General features: G+C 45.5%; 1 protein-coding gene across 6 annotated transcripts in view; it reads right to left on the bottom strand.

The window, feature by feature from the left end:
- ST7 (suppression of tumorigenicity 7) overlaps window positions 1-21,384 on the bottom strand; it is a 295,831-nt gene that overhangs the window by 104,469 nt on the left and 169,978 nt on the right. For all 6 annotated transcript variants that reach the window (XR_012786131.1, XR_012786130.1, XM_075558593.1 and 3 more), the window contains exons 3-6: window positions 18,709-18,868; window positions 5,317-5,371; window positions 4,577-4,692; window positions 1,274-1,349 (exon numbers count right to left, since the gene is read on the bottom strand). Coding sequence is in view for 4 of the 6 variants with exons in the window: in XM_075558593.1 (XP_075414708.1) it covers window positions 1,274-1,349; window positions 4,577-4,692; window positions 5,317-5,371; window positions 18,709-18,868 (407 nt within the window). In the remaining 2 variants the exon portion in view is untranslated. The remainder of the gene's footprint in view (window positions 1-1,273; window positions 1,350-4,576; window positions 4,693-5,316; window positions 5,372-18,708; window positions 18,869-21,384) is intronic.

Raw genomic sequence — 21,384 nt, 5'->3', positions numbered from 1 at the left:
AGAGTTACCAAAAAATTAAATGAAAATTGTAGCATGAATATTCAAAATGGAAGTAGAAGGCGGACTTCTTCAAATACAGAACAGTGATTTGGAAAGATAATTTGATGGATGATTGAAAGGAAGTACTTTAGGCAGTGAGTACTAGAAGCCAACTTAAACTCAGCACGAATAAATAAGAGAGGCTGTGGTAACCGAACAGACTGACAGATTGACTGCACATTTGAGACGCATTACCACAACGGCATTCTCAGAATCACAACGGAGACGCATGCGCCGACTCAGTGTTGACTGAGTGGCTGAGTCAATGGCTGAACGATGCCAAAGAGTGGTGACTCGGGCACGAAGACCAGAACCCAGAGCAGGGCTTCTCCCTGGCACATGGCGGCCGGGCACTGCCTCTGGCCCTGAGGCTGTTTATCAGAAACATGGGTGACACACAGAAGGCAGCTATATCGGATTTCCAGAGGACAAGAAACTGGACAACAATCAATATGTTGTCTGAGAGAATCAAAAACCAAATAGATCAACAGGTTTTAATGACAGGATTTCCAAACCTCAAGGGAATCTGTTGTTTTTTCTCATAAAATAGTTTAACAATGACCACTTGGCAGGGGTACGTTCGGTGATTCAGACTCCAGATGGGTGGCTGAGCTCAGAGACCTTTCAGGTCCCTGCCAACCCTGAGCTGTTACTATGCGACCTTTAAGAAGCTTTCTCACGTTCTGAGATCTCTAGAAGAGCGCCCCTAGCCCTCCTGGGAAACCCACAGAAAGGTTAACAATGGGATCGGCCGCATTTTGCTCTTATCCGTGTCTTGGTTTTGAACGGCTTCCTGTTAGTTGTTTCTCTTGTGCACCTATGTTGTGGTGGTTTTTGACTTGGTGTCTTTATGACGTTTCCTCCACGAGCAGAGGGAGTTTCTGTGTAGAAAATGTGATGGGACAGGTGAGCGCCCTGAATCTGGAAAAACATCTCTGTCCAAGTGTCTCAGCTACACAAGGGGCTGCGTGACTGGATGTCCTCACGTTATCCCACGGATAGCCCTGGAAGGACTTAATTTAGGGTTAGAGCAGAGTCACTGACTCGCCCTCTAAAATGTCTGAAACGACATCCACCTGGCTGTCCTTCATCAAACACTATTAGCAAAGTAATACTCCCAAATAATTTTCAAGTTCACGTGCAAAGCTGATTCGAAGGATCCCGTCAATGGCAACTGAAAACACCCAGCAAAGGACGAGACTTCCTCTCTAGGAGCAAGACTTCCCCCACTTACTCATTTATCTCCAAGGCTTCATGTGCCGCGGAAATCCTAGCTTGCGGGTTTCGCTCTCGCCAGGCTTTCTGCATTACTATTATAGAAAACAGAAAACAATCCCATTAGCCATCACGCAGTAGGAGGAAGATTTGACGGCAGGACATTGGCTACATCAGTCCCTTCCGGCTTGACTTACAGGAGACTGTTTCACGTAGGAGGAGGTCAGCCCCCCAGCTCCCAGGACACGTAAACATACTCTAGTTGGTGCTTCCGTGGATGATAGCCAACTGCTCTCGCTCATGAAACTACAGATGTCAGTCACAGACCAAAGAAATTGAGGAAAGAACCAGCACCGGCGGAGCCTCTCTGTCTGTCCTGCTCATTAAAGTGCACTGGGCGCTTGAGATCACACCTGGCTTCATAAAGATTTTCCATTTTCAAATTAATAGTGTATATGTGTGTATATGCATTTGGATACACGTACACAAGGATGCAGGTGAAGAGGTCTCAAGAAGTTCGTGGCACTAAAGCAGCGGCTCTCAACCTTCCTCATGCCATGATCCTTTCATACAGTTCATGCGGCGGTGACCCCACAACCGCAAACTTATTGTCCTCGCTACTTCATCACCGTCATTTTGCTACTGTTATGAATCGGTCGACCCCTGTGAAAGGGTCGTTCGACCCCCAAAGTGGTCGTGACCCACAGATTGAGAACCACTGATCTAGAGGATAATGGAATTTTCCTGTGAACATTCTGAGCCTCCTTCATATCCATACAGATATATATAGAATAATACATGTCAATATGTTTACATGTAGGCTCAGTGACGTTAATTATGCTCACCACACACGTCACCACCACCATTATCTACTTGTGAATGTTTCCATCACCCGTAAGGGATGCTAAGCGTCCCCTAGGCAATGAGTCTCCCAGCCCCCCCCCCTCCTGTGCCTGGGAACCAATAACTTTTGATTTCTAGACATCTGCCCGTTCTCAATATCTCAACCCAACCGAGTGGGAACACAGAGTCTGTATCCTTTCATGACACACTTATTGCACTCCGCACAGTTTCACACCTTGTGAAGCAACAATGCTACTTGTCTCTACCATCCTTCCACGCAAAGAACGGTCTCCCCGGTCCTCCTGAGCTGTGGGTACTACACCATCTAGAAACCACCTGAAGAATTACGAGTTGGGACAAGAAGGAAAACGCTGTAGGCTTTTGCATAACCTGTGTCCCTGCTCTCAAATTGTGCCCGCACACTGTTATAATTCTGTATAGACGCAGTTTCTCACTAAGCTGTGGGAAGCTTGGAGATGATGGTTTTCCACCAGAGCATAGAGTATCTTTTTAAAGTGCATATCAATCTGCTTACTTCACTTGTCTTCTTCTTTTTTATAAATCATTTTATTGGGGGCTCGTACAACTATTACCATCATCCATCCATCCATCCATCCATCCATCCATCCATCCATCGTGTCAAGCACATTTGTACATTTGTTGGCTTCATCATTCTCAAAACATTTTCCTTCTACTTGAGCCCTTGGTATCAGCTCCTCATTTTTTCTGTCCGTCCCTCCCTCCCTCCCCCACTCACCCTCCCTTCTTCACCCTCCCTCCTTCATGGACTCTTGATAATTTATAAATTATTATTATTTTGTCATGTCTTATACTGTCTGACATTTCCCTTCATCCACCTTTCTGTTGTCCATCCCCCAGGAAGGGGATTATATGTAAATCCCTGTGATGGGTTCCCCCTCACCCTTTCTACACCACCTTACCCTCCTGGTATTGCTACTCTCATTATTGGTCCTGAGGGGTTTATCTGTCCTGGATTCCCTGAGTTTCCAGCTCTTATCTGTGTCGGTGTACATCCTGTGGTCTAGCTGGATTTGTAAGGAAGAACTGGGATCATGAGAGTGGGGTGGGGTGGGGGCGGTGAGCATTAAGTACCTAGAGGAACGTTGTATGATTTTTCAGTGCCATACTGCACCCTGACTGGCTAGTCTCCTTCCCGAGACCCCTCTGTAAGGGGATGTCCAGTTGCCTACAGATGGATTTTGGGTCTCCACTCTACACTCCCCTTCATTCACAATGATATGATTCTTTTGTTCTTTGATGCCTGATAGACTTGATCTGTTCGACACCTCGTGATCACACAGGTTGGTGTGCTCCTTCCATGTGAGCTTTGTTGCTTCTCACCTAGATGGCCGCTTGTTTATTTGCAAACCTTTAGGATCACAGACGTTATATCTTTTGATAACTGGGCACCATCAGCTTTCTTCACCACATTTGCTTATGCACCTGCTTTGTCTTCGGTGATTGTGTTGGGAAGGTGAGCATCTTGGAATGCCAGTTTAATAAAACAAAGTGGTCTTGCATTGAGGGAGTAATTGAATAGAGGCCCAATGTCCATCTGCTACCTTAATACTAAACCTATAAATAAATACACATAAATCTATTTTCCCATGGTCATTTGGATTTTATAAGCCAGTTTCCTAGGAACTCTCCTAGTAATTTTTTTACAGATGTGCTTAGGTGTTTACTTTGAATAATGTTGATAACATGAGCAGCTCGGGATGAACATTTGGAATTTGATCAGCGTACAGAACACAGCTCTAGAAGATGGTCAGCAGAGTCTTCTTGGGATGGAAAGAAAGGTGGCCTGCAATGGTTGAGATCATGTCCATCGTTTAAGGTAGTTAGCCTCTGTGTTGTTGTGCGGTTGGGTGGAATGGTGGGTAAGGTGGTGTTGAGCTGATTTCTGGCTCATCACGACCTTTGACAGAGCAGAAGTGCCCCGGGCGGACTTTGAGGCTGCAATCTTTACAAGAGCCGATGGCCAGCTTTTTCTTCCCCTAGAGCTACAGGGTGGGCTTGAACTGCCAACCCATCAGTTAGCAGCCAATACTTAACTGTTGATCTCCTTGGGTATAAACATCACTGAAATACATTGTTATCACTTGGAGTCACTGAATTCAGATTTCTAACTAGAATATCATCCCTCAGACAAGACTTGTTCTTCTATCTCAACAGAGAATTGAATTAGCTTCATATAAGACATGCACCATTTAGTAAATAAATGCAATTTAGGTACTTTTTAAAATCCCATTTAAAAATTATAACAAAGAAAGATATTTCTACATTAAAATTCACTGTCCTAATCCTTGAATGTATCCGAATTCTGGGTGCTACCAGCCAATCTCCAATGCACTGTTTTCTTCATTAAGGTCTTTGTTGAAGAGGTACTCCAGAAGGAGAAACGTTGATACTTCAACAAGCCAACCCTGCCCCCATGCAATGCAAGACGTTTCCATACTTGCATCTGCTGGTCGCAGATGGTCGCTGTCGCAAGTGAAGAATGTCTGGTGGTCCTGGGCAGAGAGATTCATGTCATAATACGTCAGGGGCTCTCGTCCCGTCACCCACGTGTACCTAATGCAGAGAGATAAGATGGTAAAGGTTGGGGGAGAATGAAAGACCAACAAAATACGAAGCTGCATAGAAGATGGAATGTAAACCATCATCTATGTATGAAAATAATAGCTTTGCTAAAGAATACAATACTTTTTTTTTAACCATCCAATATTTCCTCCAGGAAATATCTCAGCAGGAAAAAAGAATGTGACATCACCCCCTATATTTCTGTCTTTAAAATTTACTAGCATCAGATAATGAAAAGCTTGTGTAATTAACATTATAAAGAGACACTTCCCAAAGCCATGAAAATTCTGATTTGCCTAATTGCTTTGATAAATTAAATTCCAACACAACCTCAGTGGCATTTTTATAACCGTGTTCCAGGCAAGCTTCAAAATGTTTTGAGTCTTTGAAAAGCATATCTGCAATGGAAAAACATTCTAAAATATGTGCATTTTGTTCATGATCTCAATGTCAACGATAAAAAATATATATAAAACAGAAATAGTAAAAATGGAAGAGCTAAGCAGAAGGTTGCCATGGCCTCGAAATGAACCAAGAACACAAAACTTTTTATTTTTTTGTCTCTGCTCCCGGAACCAGACCCACTTTTTTTTTCCAGGCCCTCAAAATGCTTACCGATTATATTCAGCGCCCCTAAACAAATTTAGCGGATTCCGCCATACTTTGCACTCTGCAACAGAGAGAAATATGAACATGTCACACATGAATTCAGAGAACCTACCAGTTAATTAATTCAGCAAAACACCCTTGCGGGCCATATGTAATTTTCGTCTTCAATGAGGAATATCTTTTTGGGAGGTTAGTCAGGAAGCATGGCTTAGAAACCAGGACTTTAGAAAGGGCCCACCTCATCTGTCAGGGCCTGAATTTCTTCATTTGCTAAATCAAGGTACAAGCCCCCAACAGATGACTCCACAGCTTCCCCTGTCGCTTCAAGAGGTCTGATCAGATTTATGAAGTTACTTCTGAAATAATAGGTTAAAAAAAAAAGTCTAGGTAGAGCCGTAGAGGGGAAACCACTTTGTATTCTTTGTTATCATTATTGTGGGAAAATAGACACAACATGAGATTCCCATTTTACCCACTGACAAGTGCACAATCCAGTGGGCATTAATCACACTCAGAATGGTGTTGGAAGCAACACTGTTGTTTCCACCACGTTCTCATCAACTCTTAGAGAAACTCTGGCCCGTGGTAACCAGACCCGTCTCCCCGAGGTGAGCCCATGGTAACCGCCAATCAAAGAATTACATTTCTTATGGATGGGATCATGTAGTATTTGTCCTTTTATCTGGCTTGTTTCACTGAGCGTCATGTTTTCAAGGTTCATCCATGTGTTAGCATGTATTCTAATCCATTCTTTTCTTCTGAGAAACTTACTCCATCGTATGTTTATGCCACATTTTCATCTGTTGATGGACACAGCAGTTGTTTCCACTGCTGTGACTAATTCTACAATAAGCAAGTATGCGTGTGAGACCTTTATTTTCAAGTTTCTTGGGAATCCATGTATTTAGGAATGGAAGTGCTCAGGTTGCACAGTGGCTAAGCAATCAGCAACTAAGTACAAGGCCAATGGTTTCACCATGGGCGAAAGATGTGGCAACCTGCTTCCATAAAGGTGACAGCCTCGGAAACGTTATGGGACAGCCTGACTCCGTCACACAGGATCACTTTGGTTGGAGTGGACTTGATGGCAGTGGATTTGTTTTGGTTTTGGTTGACTGCAATTGTGTGTTTAACATTTGGGCGGAAAGATAGCCACATCACATGTAGACCCGTTTGTGTTTTTAAGAGATAAATGCATCCTTATATAACAGCAGAATTTCACTCGAAAGTTCTTCAATATTTCCACACAAGGGCCCTACAGTTTCCGTCACAAATTCATCATTTAGGAAATGGTCTTGGCGCAGTTGGGTCAACACCTCTGAATTTTTGGTCTTTAAGAAACGGGGATTCAGTGGCTGTCTATGGCACCTCTGCACACGGCACTAACTCGAAGCCGGTGCCTCTTTATAATGAGTGAACATTTCTCCCCAGCTACTGGCTTCAAAGACCCTGGAGAGCCATGCGCCAGATCCCCTCCCGGGTGGCTTTTGTAACTCTAAGGCGATCTCACTCCAGGCCCCTCCCTCCGAGGATTTCTTTCAAAATCAAGAGTGCTCTTCTTAAAGCCTCATGAACATTGGTCAGGGAGCCCGGATGATGGAGTGGCTTAGGAGCTGGGCTGGTAACGCCGAGACTGGCCGTTCGAAACTACCGGCTGCTTTGCAGGGAAAGCAGGAGGCTTTCTACGCCTGTGAAGACCCCCAGTCTCGAAATCCACAGAAGCAGTTCTACTTTTTCCCACAGGGTTGCAAGAGTTGGAATTGACTCGCTGGCACCGAGTTTGATTTTTTGGATTGTTTTTTTTTTAGCAAAGAAATAAAGATGTGCACAGACTTATAATACACGGGTTCTCAGGGTAGTATGATTCCTGATAAGATAGATATCTTTCACGAGCTACTTCTTCCCTTTAGAGTTCATCCACAATATTAGTACAAAGGATCTGAAAAATATTTTATCTCCAACAGTTAAAGTTTAAGGTGACTGGAAAGGTTAGCACAGCTTGAACATAAAACACAGGAGCAAATCTCCATTCTATAATATGTCAGACACTTGGAATTATTCCTATAATAAAATAACGCAAAGGAGGCGGAATGTGCATACCCAAAGTTGGCACTCAGCATCATCTAAAAATGCTGCTAATTTGAGGAGTACCACATATCGCCACTAGGGGGTGCAGCAAACATCTTGAAATACATGGTAATACGTTAAAAACATTTTTAAATTAAATACGTTTATTGGGGGCTCTTACATCTCATCACAACCCATGCATTCATCCATTGGGTCAAGTACATTTGCACATGTGCTGCCCCCATCATGTTTTTACAGTTTCTAGTAAAAAAAATTTCTGTTTAGAAAAAATCATTAACATCATCGTCACAAATGTGCTTTGTATCTGAAATTTAGAAATGAGGACCTAGGTAATTTTCACAGTGAAATTTATGATTGAGGGGAAATTTTCTATGAAGAACTATGAGAAATGCCTACAGGGCCCGGGGCAGGCAGTGGTTGAGAAATAGCGAACGATATAGCGATCTGGATACCAAATATGGATACATGTGAGACTTTCACTTTAAGCTAGCTCATAACTACATTATTTCTTCCCTGCTGTTCCGTTCCCATGCTTTTATCTCCACTGTAAAACACCCCAGGGAACATGGCTCGTAAGTATCAGACTGTCTGATGGGGACAGAAGGTGAAAATAGCAAACATGTTGAAATAAAAACGATTCTGGTCAAGAAACGGAACTTGGGTCTCTAGAGAATAAAAGTTTATCCCACATGGCTCAGATTCTTATCTTACTTGTGCTTTTGACGAGGACATTCCCTATCTAAAATCAGATTTTAAACTATCTCCAAATAAAATGTTCCATTCTCCTTTCACTTCGGGGCCTGCACTTAGAGTTGACTGGGGCTCCTTCAAGGGCTGGCTAGCATCATTAATCGGTCATGGGACCTGGTGACAGTGAACTTGGATCACAATGTGGCTTCTGCTTCCGGCAGTTCGCGGACAATAGGGATGGGGGATAGGCACAGCACCGCAGCCTGCGTGCAAGATCACTGAGAGAAACTCGTTGTCGAGTTGATTCCCCCTGTGGTGGCATCCATTCCGACCCATAGTGATGCTTACAGGACAGAGTAGAACTGACCCATCGTTTTCCTAAGTTCAAGTTGCCGACCTTTTGGTTAGCAGCCAAGAGCTTAAACACGGCACCAGCAGGGCTCGTTAATCTTGGATACCACCAGCAGGGCTCCCCAAGTCTGTAGAAGAGACTTCCCCCTCCATCAGCAGGAGGCACAAAGAACAGGAAACGGAGAGTTGACGACTTCAGGGTTTCTGGAGCTCCAATCTTCTGGTCAGCCTTCCCTGGGTTCTGAAGGACAGCGACCCTCTGTGCCACTGAAGGAAATGCTGCCTGCACCTGCCCCCCTCACCATCGTTCTTATGTCTGAGCCCCTCCATGCAGCCGCTGGGTCAGCCCGTCTTGTCAAAGGCTGTCCTCTTTTTTGCTGACCCTGTCCTCTTCCAAGCACCGTGTCCTTCTCCAAGGACTGGCCTCTCCTGAAAACAAGTCCAAAGTGCATGAGATGAAGTCTTGCCATCCGTGCCGCTAAGGAGCGCTCCGGCTGTACTTCTTCCAAGCCAGACCCGTCTGTTCTTCCGGCAGTTTGTAGTTTTTGCCATATTCTTCCCCAGCGCGGTCGTTCGAATGCACCGATTCTTCTGTGGGCTTCCTTATTCCATGTCCAGCTTTCACATACCTATGACGTGATTGAAAATGCCATGGTTTTGGGTCAGGTGTACCTTCATTCTCCAAGAAACATCCTTGCTTTTTAACACTTCCAAAAGGTCTTGAGCAGATTGACCCAATGCAATGTGTCCTCTGATCTCTCGACTGCCACTTCCATGAGCTTTGATTGTGGATCCAAGCAAGACAAAACCATTGACAACTTCAATCTTTTCTCTGTTTACCATGAAGTTACCTACTGGTCCAGTTGTGAAGATTTTGGTTTTCTTTACATTAAGTTGTAATTCATCCTTGATCTTCATCAGCAAGTACTTCAAGTCGTCCTCGCTTTCAGGAAGTAAGGTTGTGTCATTTGCATATCACAGGTTGCTAATAAATTTTCCTCCAATCTTGAGATGGCATCTTTTCCATATAATCCAACTTCTCTTTATGCCGTGAGGATGCAACCCTGACACACACCTTTTCTGATGTTAAGCCAGTCATTCCTCTTGCTACCCATTCCATTACAATCCATATCCTTTCCACGACAATCACACCTATGTTATGGTTCTACCCCCTCCCCGAAGGCTCAGAACGCCTCCCATCACTCAGACAGCAATGTGGCGATGCACACATGGAGTGGCTATTTTCATATTCCCTGCACTAGGATGTGTGTTATGAAAAAGACCTGGCTTCTGATTAAAGAATTTTTAGTCTATGGGGTAGTGAAATTTCTTAATATGCTTCTGGTACTCATGTCTCTGTAACCGCCCCCAAATCAGTGGGTGGGTCCAGACAAACAGGTTGTGTATAGCACTAAGAGAAGGGATGCGTTCGTTTTAGTTGCCCTTCCCTGGCTATACGAATGTGCTTTCTCGGCAGAAAGAGAGAGAGAGACGTCCCAGAACCAGTGGAAGAAGTGCCACCACTGTGGCACATTCAAGATGAAGTGGTGGAGGACCAGACCAGGGGCACCAGAAGACACAGCAAGGAAGGCTTTCGAGACAAAACAAAGGAGCAGCACCCAGACTATGAGATGGAGGCAGAGCAGCGGGCTGGTTTACTGGCCCACCTGGGCAGAGGCCAAAGGCCCACGTGGCTGAAAGGGTGCAGAGCAGAGAGAGAAGAAGGCTGCTGAGCCGGGTCGCTGTGGACCAATGGCTCTCCTGACTGCTGACTCTGTAAGTTCTGCGTGACTGTTGCGACGAAGTGTCAGACTCGGCACAGAAGTACAGTGCACAGGCAGAACGGTTGGTGGCCCGGCTGGTCAAGAATGATGGAGGATGGCAGCGTGTCTGGCTTCTGCCTTGTGACAGTCAGCCTTGGGCTGGCGTGGACACGGATTCTCCTTCTGCCTTGTGTAGACTCAGGAGGTCAGGAATGATGGTGTTTACACAGGTGGACAAACAGGGTCTTAATTCCACAACTTGACCTTCAACTGAAGAAGCCGATAGAAGGAATAAAGGTCCTGAGACAACCACAGGTTTGCCCTTTTTCACACGGTCCTCAAGGAAAAGAGCATTTAATTCCCAGACAAATCAAAAGCCTTATCTTTCTAAACCCAACTTGCTTATTTTTTCAACTTTTTCTTCTAAAGCATATGTGTAACCCCAATCCCACAGCCTTTGAAATAAATTATTAATTCATACTCTACTAATGAGCTACTTACTCTTCTCAGAAGCTAGAATCTGTCCTGTGGTGATGTTATAATTGGGAGCGGCAGCAGCTTATGTCGCCGTGATATTCGATTTACATGTATCCTTCCTACACAGTGGTATAGCCTATCGCCCTACTTCCTCCATTGATACGTTGAGCAAATAATTTGAGAAGCTGGGCTATATGAACAAGAACTCCGCATTAAGATTGGATGAAGGCTTATGATGAATAGCCTGCAACCAAAAATATGCAGATAACATAAGCTTGTTTGCTTACACTGAGGAAACACTTGCTGATAAAGATCAAGGACTGCAGTCCTCAGTGTGGATTGCAACTCACTGTAGAGAAAACCAAAATCCACACCACTGGGCCAATAGATGACATCGCGATAAACAGAGAAGAGGTGAGTGTTATCAGGGATTCCACCTTGCTTGGAGCCACAGACAGTGCTCATAGACACAGCCGTGAAGAGATTACATGGCAGGGGAACCGATCACAAAGGTCTACATATAACCCCCTCCATGGGGGGCGGACAACAGAAAAGTGGGTGAAGGGAGACATCGGTCAGTGTAAGATATGATAAAAATAATAATCATTTATAAATTATCAAGGGTTTATAAGGGAGGGAGGGTGGGAAAGGGAGGGGGGAAATGAGGAGCTGATACCAAGGGCTCAGGTAGAAAGAAAATGTTTTGAGAACAATGATGGCATCAAATGTACAAATGTGTTTGACATAATGGATGAATGTATGGATTGTGAAAAGTTGTATGAGCCCCCCATAAAATGATTTTAAAAAGAGATGTTAAATGAAAACATTAGACCTCTTTAAAGTATTGAAGAACAAGGATCTTAGTTTGAGGCCTAAGGTAAGCCTGACCCACATATCTTTAGGTATTTTCAATCTCTTCATACGCATGTGAAAATTGGACAAAGAATAAGGAAGACACAGAAGAAGAATTGATACATCTGAATTGTGGCGCTGGCAAAGAACATTGACAGTACCGTGAACTGACAAGAGAACAAACACATCTGTCTTGGAAGAAGTACAGCCAGAATGTTCCTAGAGGCAACGACGGGGAGACTTTGTCTCACTTACTTGGGCATGGTACAGGCGACACTAGGCCCTGGAGAAGGACATCATGCTTGGCAAAGTAGAGGGGCAGTGAAACAAAGGAAGACCCCCAACAAAATGGACTGGCCCGGTGACCCCGACACTGAGCCCACACATAGCAGCAGTTATGAGGCTGGCCCAGGACTGGCATCTTTCCTCTGTCGCACATTGGGTCGCCGTGAGTCGGAAGCGACTGGACCGCCCCTCACAGCAACACCAGTACTCAGGGGTACCCAGCTCAAGCTGTCTGTGCCCTAATGGGAATTAGCAAGAGAGGCGCATATGAAAGAAAAGTCGATCATCTCTTCACTCATTTTTTTCTACAAACTTATTAGAGCCCCCTTTGTATAAAGCCCTCTTTTGATAAAAGAAAAAATAAGTGAATGAAATAGCGCATGGTAAGCTAGGTACCTGACCTAAGGTCGCACTAAGTGAGATGTGGACTTGGGACCCAACTGGTCACTCTGACTTGTGCGGAGGATACACAGCAGAACGGTTTGTTCGCTGGAAACACTGCATTTTGATACTCCTGGGACTTCATCAAATAAATTTCCTACTAAGGAAACTATATTGAAAATTCTTAAGAAATGTTGGGCCGTTTAATAATGCAAGTCGTCCCTCACTTACGATACCCTTCCGTTTCAATCCACAGCATTTATGACCATCCTTTGTGGGTGTGTGGGTGGGGTCTTACACAATATGTGCATAACTGGATAAGCAAGAAGTTCCGATCACAAATCTGTCAAGTTATATGTAATGTTTCCAACCCCTACAGACAAATAAAGGCCAGATTTAGGAGGATCCTGAAAATAAGAGGCAATAATAACGAAAACTTTATTTATTTTTTTATGAGCCAGCCAGCTTATGTCAGAACCGATTTAAGATGACATAGGCAGAAGGGACTATCTGATGTAAATAGGAAACTGCCTGGAGCTTTAAGCATGTTCCTTCCAAAGTACTGTACCTCGCTACAGTCGGATAAGATGCATTCTGCAGTGGTTCTCAACCTGTGGGTCATGACCCCTTTGGGGGTTGCACTACCCTGTTACCGGGGTCGCTTGATTCATAACAGTAGAAAAATGACAGTTATGAAGTACCAACAGAAGTAATATTATGGTTGGGAGGGGGGGTTACCACAACATGAGGAACTGTATTAAAGGGCCACGGCATTAGGAAGGTTGAGAACCACTGCCTTACAGCAATCAAGATGAGTTCAAGGTTGTCAATTCCTGAACATTTTGACATCTCAGAAAGGAAAACTCAATTCCCCCAAACTACAGATCAATTTCAGGCAGTCATGAGCAGTTAAAACTATCTTATTTTCTTCAATAATTTCGCTTTAGCTGCTTCCCTAACTGTCACCAGAATAAGCTGGGGAAGATGATTAGGAGTACAGGCACAAAGTCACAGGTGAATGTGTTGCGCCCTCGGATCCTTTTATGGAACAAGGAAAGGTAGAAATGATGGGTTTAAGGCCATCTGTACTGCTTTTCTTTACTCAGGGTCCCATACTAGGTTCTTCAAGAATACTGCGAAGATGGTTAAATCTTTACTTGGACATACTTCTCATTGGTTATTTCTGACCTGTCAATCAACTCTGCCAGGCAATGTGAAAAAAATCATGAAATAAATACATTACATCAGTGCTCGCCAGGGACTAGAACAGCTTTCGCATTTGTGCCATTTACCTGGAGCTCTCATCGTATTACAACACACGTTTCAGTGGCACAATATTTTTAAAGATGCAGTATACATTAGCTAACAGAAGCGTGTTAAGCAAGTAGACTTTAGAAAGTACAGCTGGGCTTCTGTGACGAGGCTGAGCGAGCAGCTCCCGAAGCCCCGAGCACGGTAACGGCCAGCAAGTTCACTGCAGCATATGCCTCTGAAAGAGCACGTGAAAGCCGGGATGCCGAAGGCAGCCACTGATGTTCTAGCGGACCACTAGCCGTACCTCCAAGTGGCTGTGTCATTCTCCCCAACATTGTCACACAGGGGTCAGCTCTTGGGAGGACTGTGTCCCACAGTTGTCCTTGGATTGATATTCCTGCATGACGTCATTTGACGGCACATGCTTTTATCAAGTGGTTACTACTGTCATTCTCATATTTGCACATTAAGACACGAAGGCTTAGAAAGGGTAAGTGACTTGCCAAAGGCCACCCTGTAAATGATGGAGCAAAGATTAGAGCCCCCCCCCCTCTGACCCTGGAGCCTGAGCACCTGCTATTGGTCATCCTGCCACTGAGCTATTTCTGAGCTCTGGCTATTTCCACGTCAGAAATCATGTCATGTGTGGGCACTACAGACTTAGACTCTGTCCTGGAGGACAGACCAGCACTGCTCCACAGGGTCACCGAAGCTGTGAATCTTCCAGAAATAGACCGCCTCGTCTTTCTCCCTCAGAGAGGCTAGGAGTTTGGAACCGCTAACTTTTGGGTGCTCGGCCCAATACTTCATGCATTGTGTCACCATGGATTGAGATGGACTCAAGAGCCGTGGGGACTGCAGACTGTATTACAGGTTTTTAATCAGAATATTTACTGCTTAACAAATCTGCTACTCCTGGGTGGGGTGGCTGTGAAATAGGACAGCCCGCTTACCAGCCATGAGGCTCTGAGCAAATGACTTAACCTGCCCGTAAACTGAGTTCCTCAACCGCAGAGATCAGAGCAGTGCTTGGCTCACAGCGCTGGTGAGAGAGTGACATGAGATTGCTGTCAGTGTGTTCGTTATGACTATTGGAAACATGTAGCTTTCAATGGGCAATTGTTTGCTCTGGTGTTACCACACGTCAGGGATCTAGAAAGGTCACTGGGTGGGCCCTAACCATCCACCTGCATGTCTTCGCTCCCAAGGTTTTTCTTTATTCAATTATGCCTTCAATTGCCTCTAGGAATGATTAATATAATGAACTTTAACTTGAAATTCAAAGTGAAACCCTTAAAAAAAATTCTATGGGATTAAAGTGAGATGCTATGCCAGGAAGCCAAGTGACCATAACTAGAGCCTATCAGTCTAGCTCGGAGCAAGAGGCGATTGATGTACCTCTGAGAGTTTAGACTTGACTTTGGCAAGGGCTCGGCTGACGTGATGAAATGCACTTTCCCAAATATCTTGAAGAAGTTGAACGCTGCCAGCGTTTGTCTTTATGGCATCTTATTTGAGAACTGGACAAATTATCCAACAGCTGTTCCTCTAAACCCAGCTTCACAGTGTTACTGGGCCTTAAGGCGGAGACGCTGGCCAAGTTCTGCACGTCACCACTCTTAAGCTAAGTTGACTTAAGAAATGGCACCGAGCGACGTGGTGACGCAGCAAATCTATCAGCAGGGTTTATCAGAAACTGTAACTTTGGGGGGATGATGGCAAGTTGGTTCCCCCAAAACGTGCAATATGTGAAATGTTCACAAATGCTAGCCGACACCAGACAGAACTGCAGGACTCCTCCGGCCCCAGAGACGGGAGTCTGCAAAGCAGGCGCAGGCCTGCGCTGGGGCCACTTCGCGTGGACCCCAAAGTCGAAAAGACATCTGAATAATCGGCGCTGTAGTAATACACTCCCTCTCGTCCTGCCCTCACCCGGCCCCCGACTGCAAATCTTTCACACGAAGCCTGGATGCTCAGCTTGTGGCCAAAACAAACGGCGCTCCACAGAAAGAAGCTGTCCAACGTGGCTTCCTTGGCTTTCCTGTTTTCACATATGGTGGCTTTATTTTCAGTCTTCTCAAAGAGTTTCTCGAATAAGCGACGCCTTTGCCAATGCCCAGAAGCCTTTGCTGCCACAATATAGTTCATGCAAGATTTCAACAAAGAGCTGTCTTCAGAAGTGCCAAGAGAATCATCGATTTACCCTTCAATTGGGGCATCGTGTATTATTACGCGTTGGCTGCTCACTGCAAGGTCAGCAGTTCGAACCCAACAGCCGCTCCGAGGGCGAGAGATAAGGCTTTCTGCTACCTTAACGACTTACAGTCTGGGGCACCCACGGGGGCAGTTTGACTCCGTCCCGTAGGGCCGCTGTGAGTCGGAACTGACAAGGGCAGCGTGCTTGGGTTGAGAGGAACATTTAACAGACGCCTCTATTCGAAGCAGATGCCGGGATCTCCCCAGCACTGAACTAAGTCTTTTTTCCTTTAAACTTAGCTGAATTCAAAAGGTAGGAAGAAAGTATGGGCAGAGATAAACACAATGCTTTTTTAAGTTCAAAAATAAAAATCAGCCAAAGAAAAGAGAAGTAAAGAGATGGTGGAATGAGTCTGCTAGAATCCGGTAGACTAGAAGCCCAAATGTCAAGAAGGAAGCAAAGCAAACCCTAAATCTGTATTTCCTACCCAAACCCACACCCTCTGGGTGTTTCCCCCTCTTGGGACTCTGGACAGGGTTTCTGAGACTGAATCTTTAGGGGATTAGAGAGCCTTGTTCCTCTCCCACTGGCGGGTTTCAATGTCCAGCCTGTCAGTGAGCTATAGCCCACTGGACCCTGAACTCTTGTCCGTCAGGAGAGAACCATCTTCCTACGTGCAGTTAGGTGAGTCCTGGGAGAAGATCACTCACACGTACTCTGTCTATACGCCAGGAAAGGAATGGAAATGTGTGATTCATAGTAGGCGCTCAGCAAATCCTCGTAGAATGGAATAAATACTAACATCTCAAAAGTTCAGAGTTAGCCAGATAAAAACCCTACACAAATAAGATGGGGCCTTTGCACGGTGATTTTAGCTGAGTGTGCTTTTATATAGGGTTAGATTCTCCCTTACAACGCCGCTGCCGGTGCAGTGTTCAGAACAGCGCCAACATCCATACAAAGATTAGAAAAAGCAAGACCCGGCCGTTGCTGTTGATCTGATTCCACCTCAGTGTAGACCTGCGTCTCCCAGCGTATTTTCCCAGGCTGCAAATGTCCTTCTCCTGCTTGGCAAAGTGCAGGGGGAAGGAAATTGTGGTTGCAAAAATGGGTGGGTGCAAATACAGCACCGATTGTGAGGCTGGCTCATGTGTTTCATTCTGTCGTACCCAGGTTCCGTACATGAGTCGGAACCAAACTGACCACCGACAGCAACCACCACCACAGCCCTCTGTGGAAGCCGACAGCTGCTCACTGACGGCTGGTGGCCTTAAACTACCCGCCCTGCATTCACAGTGGGCCATCTTCACCAATATGCCACTCAAAGGAATGCCCGAACTCACCGCCATTAAGTCCACACGGACTCAGAGCAACCCCTGCGGGGTGCAGAGTCTGTCCGTGTGCAGCGTTGAAAGCGCAGCCTCTAGGGCTCCTGCCATGATGACTACCACAGACCTTATTGAGAGAGGCCGCCCGAAGAGAGGCAACAAAACCCGAGTGGCAAGCAGACGAGAATGAGCTCTTCCATCCATGAAGAGGCGATGGCAAGTGATTCACAGCGAGAAAGAGAACGTTAATGAAATGTCTTCACTAGGAACACAGGCTTGGGGCCGGCTGCTTTCTGTTTTTCAGTCTGTTAATTTTCTGCAATGTTCTGGGCCATTTCAAGAGAGCAGTACCTGGAGCCGGATGGACACATTTAATCCGGGCGTGGGGGCTGTATCGCGGGTGCAAAGTGGCGGCAGTTATCCCCAACAACTGAGGTGATGACACTGGAAGATCCAAAGTGCTTCGTCGAATAAAACCCAACCTTGGTGAGGGTCGCTGGTTAAAGGAAGGCTTTGTTGCTCGGCTCTTTCTGTGTCTTTCAAAGTCCCGGACCACTGTGCTGCCCGGTGGGGCCAGCTCTGACGCCTGTCCTCTTCAGGATGAACTGAAGCGGCCCACTGCCGCTCACAACAGCCGGAATCAGCTTAGGGAACAAACTCAACGCACACGGCTCCTGAGTGCTTCTCACTCACCTGGCTCGAGGGCTGTGAACAAGCAGTTGTGCTATTTCTAAGAAAGGAGCGGGGGAAAGATCGAATAAAGCTTTTTCATGTCTTCCTCCTCAAGAAGCAAACTCCTCCCCTCGCTGAACCATAAGCACTCAGTACAGAGCGATGAGTGGACAGAGAGCTTGAACTTGGTGAACTGAGTTGTTTTTCCATCTTCGTTTGGAAAGGCCTACATGCGCTCAAGGATTCCTTCATTGACCGAGTGTCAAGGACACGCGGACACTTGTTCAACTAAACTCAAGACACTCCAACAAAGCAACAGTTGCTTAAAAAGTACTAATGTTGCTGAAAGCCAAAATATTAAAGATGAAAGGAGGTGGAACGTTTTGCAGCACATCTGAAGATGGACAAACACTGGACAAAGGGACACAGACTTTGAGGCATGGCGCCAGGAGAAAACACGGCATTTTCCAGAAATGGAAAGTGGCTTCGTGTGACTGGAGCACTGGACCTGTGGTGGCGGGGGCTCAATGGTGTGAGAAGATGGGTTTAGAACAGTCCTGTGCTGGGCTGAGGAATGCGGACTTCCTCGTCAGTGGAATGCGCGCCAGGAGGGCTTTTAAGCAGAGGAGCGAAGTGATTGGATCTGCTCAGACAGGGGCCCCGGCAACCAGCCTAAGGAACGCGGATCACTTCTACAAGGTTGGAGAAATTAGGGCCTCAGGTTAGGAATATGGACCTACGTGACTGTAGCTTCGGACTTACAGCACCCCTAAAGGTCACACAGCAGCCGGCGGCCCCCTCTCTCTTCCACGAGGCGCCTGGTGGATTCGAATGGCTGACCTTTCAGTTAGCAGCTAAGTGCTAACCCATTGAGCCACGGGGCTCCTCGATCAGGTGGACATTAGACATTTCCTTTCCTGGGATGCGTAGGCCCTACTTCTCTTAGAGCACTGTCAAGTTTCTTTTCGCTTTGAAATCTAATATTCATATTATGATATAGCCCTGTTAATTTTTGTAAGAATATGTATATAAGGTTGCAAAATAAAATCATGTTCCATACCTGAGACACTTTGCCTGCTGGAATCTGAGTCCCCATGACTGGAGTTAGAATTGTTGGAGGAGTTGTTGTCAACCCCTCCCAGAAGGGGGCGCAAGTGGCTCACTGAGACTTGTTCAATGAACGAGGTTCCATACTTGCGAAAATACCACCATTCAAATATCTAGAACAGAAAAACAACAGTGGGTATTTACGATCCATGTTACAAATGCCCAGAAAATGTGCTATGTTGACTGGTTATATCCACCTAAAGAACTGAATGGAAGCATTTTTTTTTTCATTAGAAATTGGCTCCCCAGATTAAAGATTCTAATTATATTAAAACACCAACTACATTTTGGATTTGTGCCGTTGCTTTCCCCATTTAACACAGGGTTGTGCTTTCTAAGTCGACAGCTACCATCATGGAGAAAAGTACAAAAGATTTGCTCAGTCCTCTTCAACAACTGTGCTGGAAAATTTGGATCTCCATCTGCAGAAGAATGAAACAGGACCCACCCCTCACCTCATGCACAAAAATGAACTCAAGATGGATCAGAGACCTAAATGAAAAACCCCAAGCTATCAGGATTATCAATGAGAAAACTTGAACAAACCTGACATCCTATTTCAGGACCTACACGGACTACCACATGTTACAAAGGAAGCCCACATCGTAAGAGACAAAATAGATGTCAAAAATAAAACACCATGTGCAAAAATTTTTTAAATAATTTTTAAAAACACTATGTTCATCAAGAAAACTTCCTGAAAAGAGTAAAATGACAGTCCACAAATGGGGAAAAAAAAAACTTTAGCAATGGCATAAGAGAAAAAGGAGTGGTTACTAAAATCTACAGAATTCCGCAACACCTCACGAAGAAGAAGAAAAACATAACCCTCTTAAAAGGTGGTCAAAGGAGCTCAGTAGACAATTCACAAAGGAGGACACTTGAGTGGCTAACAAGCACATGAGGAAATGCTCTCAGTCACTAGCGGACCGGGACAAGCCACTGAAAACAATGCTGAGATCTTTCTCACGTTCTCAACGATAGGCCACTTATGAAAACAGAAGGCCCACTGGAGAGAGCGCTGGAGGGTTTGTGAGGACGTACAATGACTGTAGAAAGCGATATGGCGATCCCTAAAACCACTGGGGATTAGAAATATCATAATTGACTCAGCAATACCATTGCTGGGCATACACACCCCAGAATGAAGAGACAGATCGTGAACAGACGTGTGCTCTCCCATGCTCTCCCATGTTCACTGCAGCACGGTTCACAACAGCAAGAAGCTGGAAACGGCCCCTGTTCCCACTAGTAAAAGAGCGGACTTTAAAAACTGGTTTATACACACAATGGAATGCTAGGCATCCCGAAAAAGAGGTGACGAAACCACAAAACGCCTCATGACTTGGTGGGATCTGGAAACCATTAGGCTGAGTGCAGTCAGTCAATCACAGAAGGACAAATATTGGATGATTCCGCTACATACGGATAAACATGGAGATGAAGGCAAACTGATGTGACGGGTCATGCAGTCCCCTAGCCCAGTCTGCCCAGCAAGGCGGCAGAGAGGCTGGCTGGTGCCCACGGAGCATCCGCGCTCTGTGTGTGTGTATCTTCAAGGCCTTTGTCAGAGGGGACCTCACTTGAGCCGGGATCAGATGTTCAGGATCAGGGAAAAGGGAGAAGGCCAGTTACTTGCTGCCAACTAGAACTGTGCTAAAGCGCCCCAAACCAACAGACCTTCCTACCAGACTCCTAAGTGATGCTGATGGGGAAATCAAGGTCAGAGGTGGGAAGAGACGCATATGCGTCACGGAGAGGGCAAGTGCATTTCTTTTTGCAGAAAAATGGAAGAGGACCAACTTCCCAATGGGGGGAAAAAAAGGGTTGACAACACTTATGTGGACCCCAAGGAGAGAGTATGGCTGGTACTATGCTCCTAATAGGGCTCCCCTGGCACCTATGGTCTCTACAGTCCCCAGGGACCCAGTGTTCTTAAGCAGAGATAGAATACTGAGACACGGTCCTGGAGTTTTGAGGCACACAACATATTACGTAGGTCACACCAGAAGGACTTGACGTGGAAACCCTACTATGGGAACTGGGCCCTACCTCAAGCACACCTATAACCATGGAATTAAGGCCAAAACTACATGGTGTGTGAAGCAGCAGAAAGCAGCTAGACCAAGATCATAGACCTGGCAGTAGGCAGATTAACATGTATGCTACGTCAATGCCCTATTTGCGGTATCAAAACACGTATTAATCTGGTAGACCTGGTTCTGCCACTGCCATCAAATATTACTGTTACGTGTTGCCTGATCACCAACCCCGCTGTTTGTGTACATAGTGTCCAGGCACTCAAGGATTTAATCTGTACAAATAATCTAAGTCTTTTGATTTGTAGCCAGCCTCCACTTGTTTAATCTCCCTTTTCAGATGACTCTTAAATGTATTACCCTGGACTACATTAATAGCATTACAAACAGAATGAATTTATGTTCCAGGGAGATGACAAAGATGTCTCTAAGGTGAGCCAGAGGTATACATAAGCTATAGATATATGTATGGCCTTGGGCTCACACCTAATCCTAGCCCCAATGTAAGTACAATTATTCCTTATGACATGGCCCTGCCCCAACACAGGACACCTAAGCACAAGGTGAGTACGCCCTCTGGCCTCCTTTCT

The sequence above is a fragment of the Tenrec ecaudatus genome, chromosome 9 (assembly GCF_050624435.1).
Source record: "Tenrec ecaudatus isolate mTenEca1 chromosome 9, mTenEca1.hap1, whole genome shotgun sequence".
In the NCBI taxonomy this organism is placed as follows: domain Eukaryota; kingdom Metazoa; phylum Chordata; class Mammalia; order Afrosoricida; family Tenrecidae; genus Tenrec; species Tenrec ecaudatus.
Note: the sequence above shows the minus strand (reverse complement) of the source record. Positions and strands in the feature narration are given on the sequence as shown.